This window comes from Staurois parvus, unplaced genomic scaffold (assembly GCF_062004578.1).
Source record: "Staurois parvus isolate SC_StPar_1 unplaced genomic scaffold, SC_StPar_1.0 ptg000357l, whole genome shotgun sequence".
In the NCBI taxonomy this organism is placed as follows: Eukaryota; Metazoa; Chordata; class Amphibia; order Anura; family Ranidae; genus Staurois; species Staurois parvus.
The window spans coordinates 2,362,976-2,380,036 of NW_028318153.1; the positions used below are offsets into that span (position 1 = coordinate 2,362,976).

At 40.7% G+C, this 17,061-nt stretch overlaps 1 protein-coding gene across 1 annotated transcript in view; it reads left to right on the forward strand.

Moving 5' to 3' along the window:
• Positions 1-17,061, forward strand: part of USH2A (usherin) — a 1,035,348-nt gene that overhangs the window by 980,133 nt on the left and 38,154 nt on the right. The window contains exon 68 of the mRNA XM_089684798.1: positions 1,845-1,928. Coding sequence (XP_089540924.1) covers positions 1,845-1,928 — 84 coding nt within the window. The remainder of the gene's footprint in view (positions 1-1,844; positions 1,929-17,061) is intronic.

Consider the following 17,061-nt stretch of genomic DNA (forward strand, 5'->3'; position numbering starts at 1 on the left):
CACCTAAAGAAGCTACAAAATGAAGTCTAGAGTAGAAACTACACATTGTGCCGCATTTTGTGGTCCAATTTCGGGTTGTTAGCTTAACATACACACCGTCATCAGTTCGCGGTGCGGAATTCGCACAGAAAATGCTGCGAATTCCACACTGCACCAGTGTGAACCCAGCCTGAAGCCCAGTTCTGGTTCCCTTTTGGTCTCTTACATATACAGTACCATTAAAAGTGATTTGTTATATCTGTCTAATAAGTGCACAAATAAATACTGGTTGATCCTGCCAAAAGTCTTGTGAGCTGATAACATCTTTTCTAAATTAATCTTCAAAATTCACAAAAGAGACTCTGAAATCACAGCTAATGTCAGCACAGTGGCTAAATGGTTAGCACTTTTTCCTGGCAGTACTAGGGTTGTTGGTTTGAATCCCAACCACGGCACCACCTGCCTGGAATGTGCATATTCTCCCTGTGCCTGCGTGAGTTTCCTCCGGGTACTCCAGTTTCCTCCCACACTCCAAAGACATGCTGGTAGGTTAATTGGATCCTGTCTAAATTGGCCCAAGTATGTGTATGTATGAAGGTGAGATAGGGACCTTAGATTGTACACCCCTTGAGGGTCAGAGACTGATGTGAATGTCCAATAAATATGTAAAGTGCTGTGTAAATTGACGGCGCTATATAAGTACCTGTAATAAATAAATAAACATCATCTTGGCAGCCTGCCCAACTTTTATTGTAAACTAACAAAAGATTTGTCTAAGCTGTTAGAAATTGACTTTAGAATCTTTGTTGTAACCTTCTAGGATTTTTGAGAAATATTCTTTCACAGTACAAGCAGCTAGAATGGTTAGAGGTGGCTTGTTTTAAAGCTCTTTTACTGCTTGTCATGAATATGTCCATAGTCTGGACACAGCGTATTTTTAGGCTGCTCTTTGAGGTGCAAAGGCGATTGAGCAAGGTTCTATTCTTTATATATATATATATATATATATATATATATATATATATACACATACACGTCTGTCTGTGGCAACACACATTCGTATTATATCAGAATATTTGCACCAGCTAAGTGTACATATGATTTGGGAACCTACTAAAGACTCATACACTGTATACTGTATGACTATGCCATAACCTAGAGGATGCATTCAGAAGAAGAACCCTGAGCTGGTGAGGCAGATTTGGAAGATCCTGCAGAACATTGGGTCAGGAACAGCAGCACTGCAGGGCAGAAGCGAGGTACAGGAGCATGACCAGGATTAGAGTCATGGACAGAGCCAAAGTCAGGAATTGGTAAGCAGAAGTATGAGCAGAATCCAAAATCAGGTCAGAGGCAAGTTTTGTCAGTAATGGAAGGACATTACAGGACACTATCAGGGCACAAGATACAGCTGAAGACCAGTCAGCAATGACACTGGACCAAGGCATCCTTTAAATAGGTTGTCTGTTGCCAACATTGACTAGATGTGCTTCTGAGTCTATGTGCACAGCTATGTACACTCCTGTGCCTGTTCACAATTCTATGTACAATACCATGTACATGCACATGTCTTTGTGTCCCCAAGCCTGCTGCCTCACAGGAATTCTTTGACGGGGCAAAAAATGGTATTAGGCTATTTCACTTTTGACTAGCACAGGAAATAGTCTAAAAACATTCCGTTTTTTGGCCCATTCATACGGAACAAATGTTCATGCACTTTCCCTGGGCGATTGGCAATTTTTAAATCAATCCTTGATCAAGAAGTTTTCTGGAAGATGCCTGAATATTCTGTATATATCTGTAAAATATATCTATGCTATGGAGGTGTCTCCACTGATAAAATAAGTAATCTGTGCTTTTTCCAGCATTTTACTTTCAAGTGAGATGCACAACAGATATGGGAAGTGTGAGCACCCCGATTGTAAAATATAACTCAGCCACTGGACTGGGTAAGTAGCTGCTTATTTATTACTTACCATACTTTCACAATTACCCATATATGTATGTATATGTTTGTATATCTATCTCTATAAAAAAAAAGTGTTATTTATAAACAACAATGCTCAGATGCAAATACAGAAAGATACAATGTAACATACTGTTAGTTTTGTATCTTTCTGTTTATTATTCATCTGCAGATCAAAGGGATGAACTTTGATCTGCAGATGATTTAAGGTCCCTTTCAGATGGGGTGGCCCCGTCAGCATAACCACTTGCTCAGTGGGGGATCTCTCTGCTGATCCCTACTGAGCAAGCGGATGACAGGTCTGTGTCCGCTCCCCTGCTGCAGAGTAGACACAGCCCTCTGTTTTCTATGGGGTGGTTGGATGGAAACAGACCGCCTGTCTGCTGGACGGATGGGGAATGGATCCCCATCCACCTTTTTTTAGCATACAGGATTGGATTGGACACCGTTGAATGTCCGCTGACACCTGCCACTCCATGGAGAGCTATGGATGGTCTGATCAGGTCTGCCTGAAAAACTGAAAGGTGGACCCGATAGGACCACCAGTGTTAAAGGGGGTGAAAGGAAGCAACAAGTAAAACGACAAGCTTTATTGCTTATTCTATTGGCCAAGAAAACCATTGCCCAGGCTTCAGAAAAAGCCTACAGTTTGGACAATGGAGAGATGTCTAGGATTTTGAAGGACTCTCATTCCAGGTTTCTCAAAATTTGGGAACCCTGGGTCGAGTAATTCTTTCCCTCTATGGATCAGGCTAGCATTGATCGCTTATGTCTGACGCTTAAAACAGTCCCGACTTCACATGATCACCTCCATACACCATACCAGCGCCCAGATCACCGCCATACACCATACCAGCCCCCTGATCACCACTACACCCCATACCAGCATCCTGATCATCACCATACCAGCATCCTGATCATCGCAATGCCCCATACCAGCATCCTGATCACCCCATATGCCATAGCAGTGTCTTGATCACTGCCATACCCCATAACAGTGTCCTGATCACCACCATACCCTATACCATCACCCTGATCACTACCATACCTCATACCAGAGTTTTGATCACTGCCATACCCCATACCAGCGTTTTGATCACCGCCATACCCTATAACAGCACCCTGATCACAGCCATACCCGAAAACAGCATCCTGGCTACTTCCATACCAGCGTCCTGATGATTGCCATACCCCATGCTAATGTCTTGATCACCACCATACCCCATACCAGTGTCCTGATCACTGCCATATGCCATACCAGCGTCTGACATTATAGGATCTCAACTGATCAATTTTCAAATATCCCATAGTTTGTAGACTCTAATGCTTTCACACAGACTAAATAATATAAATTATTTGGGTTTTTTTTAACCCCAAAAATGTAGCAGAATACATTTTGGCCTAAATATATGAAGAAAAAGTATCTATTTGCTAAATTTTCTGTATTTTTTCATTTATATAGCAAGAAACAAAAAACCAGTGGTGATCATATACCACCAAAAAAAGCTCTATCTGTCTCAAAAAAGGTTAAACATTTCATATGGGTACAGTGTTGCATGACTGAGTAATTGTCACTCAAAGTGTGATAGTGCTGAAAGCTGCAAATTGGCCAGGACTGGAAGGGGGTGAAAGTGTCCGGACTTGAAGTGGTTAACATACTGTCACCAGGCAGTGTCCCTGATCACTGCCACACCAGTTATATGATGACGCTGTGGTAAATTGCTGACAGTATGTAAAAAAAAAAAAAAACATGAACAATTTTTTTTAACTTCTTAATTTTCCACAAAATTATGCCAAAAAATGACAACTTCAAAAAACTCGCCATGCCTCTTACTAAATACCTCAGACTGTCTACTTCTACTGTCCTCTATAAAGTGGACATTTGGGGGCATTTGTACTGTCCTGGCCTTTTGGGGCCTCTAGAAATGAGATAGGCCATCAGTACATCAGGACTGATCAATTTTCATATATATATACAGTATATACAGTTGCAAGAAAAAGTATGTGAACCCCTTGGGATTACGCGGAGTTTTGCATGAATTGGGCATAAAATGTGCTCTTAACGTCATCTAAGTCACAACAATAGAAGAACACAGTCTGCTGAACATAATACTACACAAACATTAGATGTTGCCATGGTTTAATTGCACATAACATGTAAACATTCACAGTGCAGGGAGGAAAAAGTATGTGAGGCCCTAGCTTAATGACTTCTCCCAGAGCTAATTGGAGCCAGGAGTGAGCCAACCTTGACGCCAATCAGTGTGATGATATTGGATGTGTTGCTGACAGCTGTCCTGCCCTTAAAAAACACACACCTGTTTTGGGTTTACTGGTTTCAAGAAGCACTGTCTGATGTGAACCATGCCTCGCAGAAAAGAGCTCTCAGAAGACCTACGATCAAGAATTGTTGACTTGCATGAAGCTGGAAAGGGTTACAAAAGTATCTCCAAAAGCCTTGATGTTCATGTATCCACGGTAAGACAGATTGTCTACAAATGGAGAAAGTTTAGCACTGTTGCTACTCTCCCTAGGCGTGGTCGTCCTGTAAAAATGACTGCAAGAGCACAGTGCAGAATGCTGCATGAGGTAAAGAAGAATCCCAGAGTGTCAGCTAAAGACCTACAGAAATCTCTGGCACATGCTAACATTTTTGTTGACACATCTACAATAAGGAAAACATTAAACAAGAATGGAGTACATGGGAGGACACCACGGAGGAAGCCATTGCTGTCCAAAAAGAATATTGCAGCACGTTTGAAGTTTACAAAAGAGCACCTGGAAGTTCCACAGCACTACTGGCAAAATATACTGTGGACAGATGAAACCAAGATTGAGTTGTTTGGGAAGAACACACAACATTATGTGTGGAGAAAAAAAGGCACAGCACACCAACATCAAAACCTCATCCCCACTGTAAAACATGGCGGAGGGAGCATCATGGTTTGGGGCTGCTTTGCTGCCTCAGGGCCTGGACGGATTGTTGTCATTGATGGGAAAATGAATTCCAGAGTTTATCAAGACATTTTGCAGGAAAACGTACGACCATCTGTCCACCAACTGAAGCTCCGCAGAGGATGGGTGATGCAACAGGACAATGACCCAAAGCATACAAGTAATTCAACAAAACAATGGCTGCAACAGCACAGAATACGCCTTCTGGAGTGGCCCAGTCAGAGTCCTGACCTCAACCCGATTGAAATGCTGTGGCATGACCTTAAGAGAGCGATTCACACCAGACATCCCAAGAATATTGCTACACTGAAACAGTTTTGTGAAGAGGAGTGGTCCAAAATTATTCCAGATCGTTGTGCAGGTCTGATCTGCAACTACAGGAAACGTTTGGTTGAGGTTATTGCTGCCAAAGGAGGGTCAACCAGTTATTAAGTCCAAAGGTTCACATACTTTTTACTCCCTGCACTGTGAATGTTTACATGTTATGTGCAATTAAACCATGGCAACATCTAATGTTTGTGTAGTATTATGTTCAGCAGACTGTGTTCTTCTATTGTTGTGACTTAGATGACGTTAAGAGCACATTTTATGCCCAATTCATGCAAAACTCCACGTAATCCCAAGGGGTTCACATACTTTTTCTTGCAACTGTATATCCCATAGCTTGTGGACTGTATAACTTTCCTACAGACGCGGGGGTTTTCAAAATTTTTGGTCTATTTTCGTTTATAGCGCACAAAATAAAAAACCCAGCAGTGATTAAATACCACCAAAAGAAATCTCTATTTGTGTGGGAAAAAAATGATTGTCATTCCAAGCGTGACAGCACTGAAAGCTGAAAATTGTCTTGGGCAGGAAGGGGGTGAAAGTGCCCGGTATTGAGGTGGTTAAAGGAACAATATATGTATTACCTTGTTATCTATCTTAAGTATTGACAAACGTATTGCTGAACAAACAGTTCATAGCATATTTGAAAAAATTTCTCAGGTCCATAGGGGGTGAACAGGTGTGAGAAGCGATGTGGTAAAAAAAAAAAAAAGATATAACATTTTAGGAAAGATTAGAGGTGCACAACAGAGACAAAATCCTGTAGGACTCAAGGAGGGTAAAAAGAAAAAATCTCTGAGACTTAGGCAGGCCATAGACGGGGCGAAAACCGGCCGTTTTTTTAAAAAACAAAACAAACAAAAAATCGGTCGTTCAATCGGCCGATGTTACCACTAGAGATGAGCGAATCGAACCAGGCGAACCGGAATTCGAGTCGAATTTCAGGAAATATTCGATTCGCGGCGAAACCGAAATTTTGCCTACTTCGGGTGCACGAATCGAACATTTCCCGATCAGCCGGCAAAAGTGTCCCTGCAGTGAGCTCCGCTATTTCTGACAGTTCTCTGACAGAAGGAACACATGTTTAGCGGTTGAAACATTGTATCTATTAGTTTACATTTAGGATACAGATGTTTCAACCGCTGTACATGTGAAGAAGCTGTGAGAGAACTGTCAGAAATAGAGGAACTCTGCACATACACTTTTTGCCGGCTTGGAATTATTCTTCTTTTCATCCTACTTCTTCTTCTTCTTCTTCTTCTTCTTCATCCTCATCCTCATCCTCTTCTTCTGAGGATGAGGATGAAGAAGAAGAAGAAGCAGTAGGATGGAAATAAGAATAATTCCAAGCCGGCAAAAAGTGTATGTGCAGAGTTCCTCTATTCTGCAGATACACTTAGAGGAGCTCTGCACATACACTTTTTGCCTGTTTGGAATTAATCTTATTTTCATCCTACTTCTTCTTCTTCTTCTTCTTCATTATCCTCATCCTCAGAAGAAGAAGAAGAGGATGAAGAAGAAGAAGAAGAAGTAGGATGAAAATAAGAATAATTGCAAGCCGGCAAAAAGTGTATGTGCAGAGTTCCTCTATTCTGCAGATACACTTAGAGGAGCTCTGCACATACACTTTTTGCCGGCTTGGAATTAATTTTATTTTCATCCTACTTCTTCTTCTTCTTCTTCTTCATCCTCATCCTCATCCTCAGAAGAAGAAGAAGAGGATGAGGATGAGGATGAAGAAGAAGAAGAAGAAGAAGTAGGATGAAAATAAGAATAATTCCAAGCCGGCAAAAAGTGTATGTGCAGAGCTCCTCTAAGTGTATCTGCAGAGCTCCTCTAAGTGTATCTGCAGAATAGAGGAACTCTGCACATACACTTTTTGCCGGAAACCGCTGTATGGAGGGAATGTCATGGAACTGTCAGAAATAGACTATTAATGACAGTTCTGGGACTGTCCTTCCATACAGCGGTTGAAACATTGTATGTATTTGTTTCCATAAATGGATCCATTTATGGAAACAAATACATACAATGTTTCAACCGCTTTATGGAAGGACAGTCCCAGAACTGTCATAAATAGTCTATTTCTGACAGTTCTATGACATTCCCTCCATACAGCGGTTGAAACAGCTGTATGGAGTGAATGTCCCAGAACTGTCAGAAATAGACTATTTATGACAGTTCTGGGACATTCACTCCATACAGCGGTTGAAACATTGTATCTATTTTTTTCCATAAATGACATTCTGCAGATACACTTAGAGGAGCGCTGCAGATACACTTTTTGCCGGCTTGGAATTATTCTTATTTTCATCCTACTTCTTCTTTTTCTTCTTATGAGGATGAGGATGAAGAAGAAGAAGTAGGATGAAAATAAGATTAATTCCAAGCCGGCAAAAAGTGTATCTGCAGCGCTCCTCTAAGTGTATTTGCAGAATGTCATTTATGGAAAAAAATAGATACAATGTTTCAACCGCTGTATGGAAGGACAGTCCCAGAACTGTCATAAATAGTCTATTTCCGACAGTTCTGGGACATTCACTCCATACAGCTGTTTCAACCGCTGTATGGAGGGAATGTCATAGAACTGTCAGAAATAGACTATTAATAGTCTATTTCTGACAGTTCCATGACATTCCCTCCATACAGCGGTTGAAACAGCTGTATGGAGTGAATGTCCCAGAACTGTCAGAAATAGACTATTTCTGACAGTTCTGGGACAATCACTCCATACAGCTGTTTCAACCGCTGTATGGAGGGAATGTCATGGAACTGTCAGAAATAGACTATTAATGACAGTTCTGGGACTGTCCTTCCATACAGCGGTTGAAACATTGTATGTATTTGTTTCCATAAATGGATCCATTTATGGAAACAAATACATACAATGTTTCAACCGCTGTATGGAAGGACAGTCCCAGAACTGTCAGAAATAGTCTATTTCTGACAGTTCTGGGACATTCACTCCATACAGCTGTTTCAACCGCTGTATGGAGGGAATGTCATAGAACTGTCAGAAATAGACTATTAATGACAGTTCTGGGACTGTCCTTCCATAGAGCGGTTGAAACATTGTATCTATTTGTTTCCATAAATGGATCCATTTATGGAAACAAATAGATACAATGTTTCAACCGCTGTATGGAAGGACAGTCCCAGAACTGTCATTAATAGTCTATTTCTGACAGTTCTATGACATTCCCTCCATACAGCAGTTGAAACAGCTGTATGGAGTGAATGTCCCAGAACTGTCAGAAATAGACTATTTATGACAGTTCTGGGACATTCACTCCATACAGCGGTTGAAACATTGTATCTATTTTTTTCCATAAATGACATTCTGCAGATACACTTAGAGGAGCGCTGCAGATACACTTTTTGCCGGCTTGGAATTATTCTTATTTTCATCCTACTTCTTCTTTTTCTTCTTATGAGGATGAGGATGAAGAAGAAGAAGTAGGATGAAAATAAGATTAATTCCAAGCCGGCAAAAAGTGTATCTGCAGCGCTCCTCTAAGTGTATTTGCAGAATGTCATTTATGGAAAAAAATAGATACAATGTTTCAACCGCTGTATGGAAGGACAGTCCCAGAACTGTCATAAATAGTCTATTTCTGACAGTTCTGGGACATTCACTCCATACAGCTGTTTCAACCGCTGTATGGAGGGAATGTCATAGAACTGTCAGAAATAGACTATTAATGACAGTTCTGGGACTGTCCTTCCATACAGCGGTTGAAACATTGTATGTATTTGTTTCCATAAATGGATCCATTTATGGAAACAAATACATACAATGTTTCAACCGCTGCATGGAAGGACAGTCCCAGAACTGTCATTAATAGTCTATTTCTGACAGTTCCATGACATTCCCTCCATACAGCGGTTGAAACAGCTGTATGGAGTGATTGTCCCAGAACTGTCAGAAACAGTCTATTTCTGACAGTTCTGGGACATTCACTCCATACAGCAGTTTCAACCGCTGTATGGAGGGAATGTCATGGAACTGTCAGAAATAGACTATTAATGACAGTTCTGGGACTGTCCTTCCATACAGCGGTTGAAACATTGTATGTATTTGTTTCCATAAATGGATCCATTTATGGAAACAAATACATACAATGTTTCAACCATTTATGGAAACAAATACATACAATGTTTCAACCGCTGTATGGAAGGACAGTCCCAGAACTGTCATTAATAGTCTATTTCTGACAGTTCTATGACATTCCCTCCATACAGCGGTTGAAACAGCTGTATGGAGTGAATGTCCCAGAACTGTCGGAAATAGACTATTTATGACAGTTCTGGGACTGTCCTTCCATACAGCGGTTGAAACATTGTATCTATTTTTTTCCATAAATGACATTCTGCAAATACACTTAGAGGAGCGCTGCAGATACACTTTTTGCCGGCTTGGAATTAATCTTATTTTCATCCTACTTCTTCTTCTTCATCCTCATCCTCATAAGAAGAAAAAGAAGAAGTAGGATGAAAATAAGAATAATTCCAAGCCGGCAAAAAGTGTATCTGCAGCGCTCCTCTAAGTGTATCTGCAGAATGTCATTTATGGAAAAAAATAGATACAATGTTTCAACCGCTGTATGGAGTGAATGTCCCAGAACTGTCATAAATAGTCTATTTCTGACAGTTCTGGGACATTCACTCCATACAGCTGTTTCAACCGCTGTATGGAGGGAATGTCATAGAACTGTCAGAAATAGACTATTTATGACAGTTCTGGGACTGTCCTTCCATACAGCGGTTGAAACATTGTATGTATTTGTTTCCATAAATGGATCCATTTATGGAAACAAATACATACAATGTTTCAACCGCTGTATGGAAGGACAGTCCCAGAACTGTCATAAATAGTCTATTTCTGACAGTTCTATGACATTCCCTCCATACAGCGGTTGAAACAGCTGTATGGAGTGAATGTCCCAGAACTGTCAGAAATAGACTATTTATGACAGTTCTGGGACATTCACTCCATACAGCGGTTGAAACATTGTATCTATTTTTTTCCATAAATGACATTCTGCAGATACACTTAGAGGAGCGCTGCAGATACACTTTTTGCCGGCTTGGAATTATTCTTATTTTCATCCTACTTCTTCTTTTTCTTCTTATGAGGATGAGGATGAAGAAGAAGAAGTAGGATGAAAATAAGATTAATTCCAAGCCGGCAAAAAGTGTATCTGCAGCGCTCCTCTAAGTGTATCTGCAGAATGTCATTTATGGAAAAAAATAGATACAATGTTTCAACCGCTGTATGGAGTGAATGTCCCAGAACTGTCATAAATAGTCTATTTCTGACAGTTCTGGGACATTCACTCCATACAGCTGTTTCAACCGCTGTATGGAGGGAATGTCATAGAACTGTCAGAAATAGACTATTTATGACAGTTCTGGGACTGTCCTTCCATACAGCGGTTGAAACATTGTATGTATTTGTTTCCATAAATGGATCCATTTATGGAAACAAATACATACAATGTTTCAACCGCTGTATGGAAGGACAGTCCCAGAACTGTCATAAATAGTCTATTTCTGACAGTTCTATGACATTCCCTCCATACAGCGGTTGAAACAGCTGTATGGAGTGAATGTCCCAGAACTGTCAGAAATAGACTATTTCTGACAGTTCTGGGACTGTCCTTCCATACAGCGGTTGAAACATTGTATGTATTTGTTTCCATAAATGGATCCATTTATGGAAACAAATACATACAATGTTTCAACCGCTGTATGGAAGGACAGTCCCAGAACTGTCATTAATAGTCTATTTCTGACAGTTCCATGACATTCCCTCCATACAGCGGTTGAAACAGCTGTATGGAGTGATTGTCCCAGAACTGTCAGAAATAGTCTATTTCTGACAGTTCTGGGACATTCACTCCATACAGCTGTTTCAACCGCTGTATGGAGGGAATGTCATGGAACTGTCAGAAATAGACTATTAATGACAGTTCTGGGACTGTCCTTCCATACAGCGGTTGAAACATTGTATGTATTTGTTTCCATAAATGGATCCATTTATGGAAACAAATACATACAATGTTTCAACCGCTGTATGGAAGGACAGTCCCAGAACTGTCATTAATAGTCTATTTCTGACAGTTCTATGACATTCCCTCCATACAGCGGTTGAAACAGCTGTATGGAGTGAATGTCCCAGAACTGTCAGAAATAGACTATTTATGACAGTTCTGGGACATTCACTCCATACAGCGGTTGAAACATTGTATCTATTTTTTTCCATAAATGACATTCTGCAGATACACTTAGAGGAGCGCTGCAGATACACTTTTTGCCGGCTTGGAATTATTCTTATTTTCATCCTACTTCTTCTTTTTCTTCTTATGAGGATGAGGATGAAGAAGAAGAAGTAGGATGAAAATAAGATTAATTCCAAGCCGGCAAAAAGTGTATCTGCAGCGCTCCTCTAAGTGTATTTGCAGAATGTCATTTATGGAAAAAAATAGATACAATGTTTCAACCGCTGTATGGAAGGACAGTCCCAGAACTGTCATAAATAGTCTATTTCCGACAGTTCTGGGACATTCACTCCATACAGCTGTTTCAACCGCTGTATGGAGGGAATGTCATAGAACTGTCAGAAATAGACTATTAATGACAGTTCTGGGACTGTCCTTCCATACAGCGGTTGAAACATTGTATCTATTTGTTTCCATAAATGGATCCATTTATGGAAACAAATACATACAATGTTTCAACCGCTGCATGGAAGGACAGTCCCAGAACTGTCATTAATAGTCTATTTCTGACAGTTCCATGACATTCCCTCCATACAGCGGTTGAAACAGCTGTATGGAGTGAATGTCCCAGAACTGTCAGAAATAGACAGAAACTGTCACAGAACTGTCCTTCTTCTCATCCTTCTTCTTCTCATCCTTCTTCTCATCCTTCTTCTCATCCTTCTCCTTCTTCTCATCCTTCTCCTTCTTCTCATCCTTCTCCTTCTTCTCATCCTTCTCCTTCTCCTTCTTCTCATCCTTCTCCTTCTTCTCATCCTTCTCCTTCTCCTTCTTCTCATCCTTCTCCTTCTCCTTCTTCTCATCCTTCTCCTTCTCCTTCTTCTCATCCTTCTCCTTCTCCTTCTTCTCATCCTTCTCCTTCTCCTTCTTCTCATCCTTCTCCTTCTCCTCATCCTTCTCCTTCTCCTTCTTCTCATCCTTCTCCTTCTCCTTCTTCTCATCCTTCTCCTTCTCCATCTTCTCATCCTTCTCCTTTTCCTTCTTCTCATCCTTCTCCTTCTGCTTCTCCTTCTCCTTCTTCTCATCCTTCTCCTTCTCCTTCTTCTCATCCTTCTCCTTCTCCTTCTTCTCATCCTTCTCCTTCTTCTCATCCTTCTCCTTCTTCTCATCCTTCTCCTTCTTCTCATCCTTCTCCTTCTCCTCATCCTTCTCCTTCTTCTCATCCTTCTCCTTCTCCTTCTTCTCATCCTTCTCCTTCTCCTTCTTCTCATCCTTCTCCTTCTCCATCTTCTCATCCTTCTCCTTCTCCTTCTTCTCATCCTTCTCCTTCTTCTCATCCTTCTCCTTCTCCTTCTTCTCATCCTTCTCCTTCTTCTCATCCTTCTCCTTCTCCTTCTTCTCATCCTTCTCCTTCTCCTTCTTCTCATCCTTCTCCTTCTCCTTCTTCTCATCCTTCTCCTTCTCCTTCTTCTCATCCTTCTCCTTCTTCTCATCCTTCTCCTTCTCCTTCTCCTTCTCTTTCCTCATCTCCAAGGGCATTTAAATTAAAGGTACAGTGTTCTGCACTAATTTAAAGGCTCTCTGAAGCCTAGAAACCCTTTTTATAAGTCATCTTCGTAGCGAAGAAATTCGCATCGAATCAAATTTCACACTGGAATTCGCCGAATCAGCCGAATCGAATTTTTGAGAAATTCGCTCATCTCTAGTTACCACCATTGGTAAAAAAAAATTGGCAAATTTTCGTCCCGTCTACGGCCGGCAAATATAATAGCGGTGTCCCTGCAGAGAGCTCCGCTATTATATTTGACATTTAAAAGTATAGCAAAGTTGCAACATTGTATCTATTTGTATCCATTTCAGATACAGATGTTTCTATTCAGATACAAATAGATACAATGTTGCAACTTTGCTATACTTTTAAATGTCAAATATAATAGCGGAGCTCTCTGCAGGGATGCTCCGCTATTATTTTTGACATTTAAAAGTATTGCGGTTGCAACATTGTATCTATTTGTATCCGAATTGAAACATCTGTATCCGAAATTGATACAAATAGATACAGATGTTCTTCTTTTTCTTTGTCTTCATCTTCTTCTTCTTTTTCTTCTTTTCCTTCTTCTTGCAGGTCACGGCTCATGCGCATTTTTTTTAATCGGTAAAAAGATCGGCCGATTTGCCCATCAGTGCTGTGAAAATTGGCCGATCGACAAAATCGGCCGTTTTTTTTCCAACATGACCGATTAAAAAAATGTGTCAAAATCACAAAAAAAATCGGCCGATTATTCTTTTGTACGAATTTTCGTCCGATTTGCAACCCATCTATGGCCTGCTTTAAGTGGTTAAAACAGAATTCCATAACAAAAAATAAGATAAAAGTCCATTAAAATATAAAATAACAAACCAGACTATGCTGCAATATTCAGCTTTAGTCCAAAGATTTCCCCTGCAGATGTCCTCAAACTGATGGCCAGTATTATTTGACCTACTCCCTTTGAGCTCAGACCATCCTAGACCCATCCCGACTTGTGATTGGGCAGTGAAAGGAGAAAGCAGCATATAGATGATCTCCACTCTGTTACTCTGCATTCTCCTCCTGTCAGCATGACTGCTTGGCTCCTTGTGCTGCTTCTTTCTCCTACACTCCAGCGCAAGAAGCGGTAACTTTAGTACTTACAGGGCTTGCATTTAACAAAATAATTGTAAATATTTATTAATAATTACAGAACTGCATTCATTTGTGTCTTTTAAATCAGTCTAGAGTTCATATTTAAAGTAGAACTGAAGGAAAACCTTTTTTTTGTACATTTCGTAGAGTAAGGGAGGGTTATGACCCCTGTCAGGTATTTTTTTTTTTAGCCATCTGTGTCTAATTGGGGAGATTTTCCATCACTTCTCCTATAGGAAGTGAGATAAATCCCCGGTGTGCTAAATTCTCTCCACTTTATCTAAACATAAAAAAAAGTTTTGACTTCACTTCTAGTTTAATGTAGAACTATAAGCAAAACTTTTTTTTTTCATTTTGGATAGAGTAAGGGTTGTAACTTCTTTCAGATATTTTTTTTTAGCCATCTTTGTCCCATTGTGAAGATTTCCCTTCACTTCCTGTCCCATAGCCAAAACAGGAAGTGAGAGGAAATCCCTTGGGGACGCCCATGTCACCAAAACTAGTGTCCCCATTGGAAGATTTCTCCTCTATTACTTTTCTGGAGACAACCCAACATTTTTTTTCTTTTACTTTCACTATCAATGATAATGGAAAACAAGACAAATAGAGACAGTGAATCTCCTTAACTGCTTCCCAACCACCCTATAGCAGAACTACTGCTACAGGGTGGCAGGGCTGCACAAGAGCACGTATATAGACGGGATTTTGTATTTCCGGGAAGCTCACACTCTATCCGCGGCTACAGCTGTCGATAACCGGGTCCGGGACGCAGATTCCCTGCCGCCACCCGGCGATCGCCAAGGAACACTGACAGAGTGGAGATCAAACAATACAGATCTCTCCCGTCAGCTCCAGCACACTGCTTTGTATGGCTCTGCATAGCAGAGCCATACAAAGCAATGTGCTTACACAGTAAAACACACACAGCACACAGTAAAACAGCACACAGTAAAACAACACACAGTTAACCCTTTGATTAAACCAGAGGTTAACCCCCTTCCTGCCCAGTGTCATTAATACAGTATCCGTGCCCCTCAATGTTAGAATGCCCGCTGCAGTCCCGATTCAAGTTGCTGATCGCCACCATTACTAATATAAAAAATAAAAAATCCCAGTATATATACCTCCATTTGTAAATGCTATAACTTTCACGTAAACCAATTAATTTACATGTATTGGGATTTTTTTTTTAGCAAAGACATTTAGCAAAATACATTTTGGCCTAAATTTATGATGAAATTCGATTTTTTTTAAATTTTTTTACTGGATGTGTTTTATAGCAAAGAGTCAAAAATCTTGTTTTTTTTTTCAAAATTGTATATATTTTTGTTTGTAGCGTAAAAAATAAAAAATGCAGAGGCAATCAAATACCACCAAAAGAAAGCTCTATTTGTGGGAAAAAAGGATGTAAATTTCATTTGGGTGCAGCGTTGCGTGACCTTGCAAGTAATGCAGCACCATATCGCAAAAAATGGCCTGGTCAGGAAGGGGGGTAAATCCTGTGGAGGGCAAGTGGCTAACAGGGGCACAGACAGCAATAAAAACTGACAGGGGCTCTAATCCTAATTCTGTTTTGCCTTTAGTTATACTTTAAGGGCTTGTTCACATTTGCATTGCTCTCAGAGAAGCAATCTACGGTGGCTCACTTTTCAGAGCAAATTGGACAGGTGTGTAATATTGCCACCTCACCGCCTGTTTTAACCCTTAAAAGCCAGTACTGCCCAAAGAACGTAACAGGGGCTTCATTTCATTTCGCAAAGCTTTGGGGCCACATGTGCACGCCCCCCACCAGATGCCTTTGCAGCTTAAAAGAAATCAGTTTGGGGGGCAATAAAAATGCAGCTCCACCATGTATTTGTACACCCCCCCCCAAAGAGAAAGCACTTTTACCAGTCAGTCTCTCTTCTCCAGACAGGCTAGCCTCCTAGCTGTAGCTTTCAGCCATCTATCTGTCTGTCTATGGTGCTTGCATTATCTTTATGGCTTCCATCGAGGCGGTTATATGCAGCCATCAGCGAGCGCCGTACTATGCAGCAGGATCCGGTGTTTATCCTGGTAAATGAAGATGCCAAATAAAGGTTAGAATTACTCAGGCAGAGGATGGCAGAAGGAGCATGTAAGTCAGCTTCTGACATATTCTATTTGTGGGCATGAAGGGGGAGTGTGACACGTCCCTCTGTAGTCAGTGTAAAGATTGAGCTCTACTCATTTCATGTCTCATGAATCAGTCTCTTTTACTGCACCTCTCATATGAAAGGCTTCTCTCCACCACAGCCAGGCGGAATAATAAAGAGCCCTCAGCCCCAGGAAGGGGATTCTTTTCATTTTAGAATCTTCAAAAGGAAGTTGGACAATAAATGTATTTTCATTTATTAAGTAGAAGCAGAAGTGGACTTATCTGGGTGCTAGCGCAGGAATAGCCCTGGTCCTGGTCTATTAGTTTGTTAAGGATCTTCAAGATGGATAGTGAATTATCAATGCCAATATAGCATAGAGCATATAGCAGCCCCTTCATCAAGCAAACAGTGACACCAGTACCACATTCATGAATCCTATAAATATTGCACCAAGAGTCCTAATCGGCTCCTCCCTCATTCATATGTACTTCAATAATAAAAGTTACGTATTTTTAGATTTTTATTTTTATTTCCTTAGCTTAATTTGTACATAAGCTTTTAGATGGGGCAGCACAGTGGCTAAATGGTTAGCACTTCCTCCTGGCAGCACTAGGGTCATTGGTTCAAATCCCAACCCAGGCACCACCTGCCTGGAGTTTGCATGTTCTCCCTGTGACTGTGTGGGTTTCCTCCGGGTTCTCCGGTTTCCTCCCACACTCCAAAGACATGCTGGTAGGTTAATTGGCTTCTGTCTAAATTGTCCTTAGTATGTGTATGTATGGATGTGAGTTAGGGACTTTAGATTATACACCCCTTGAGGGTTAGGGACTG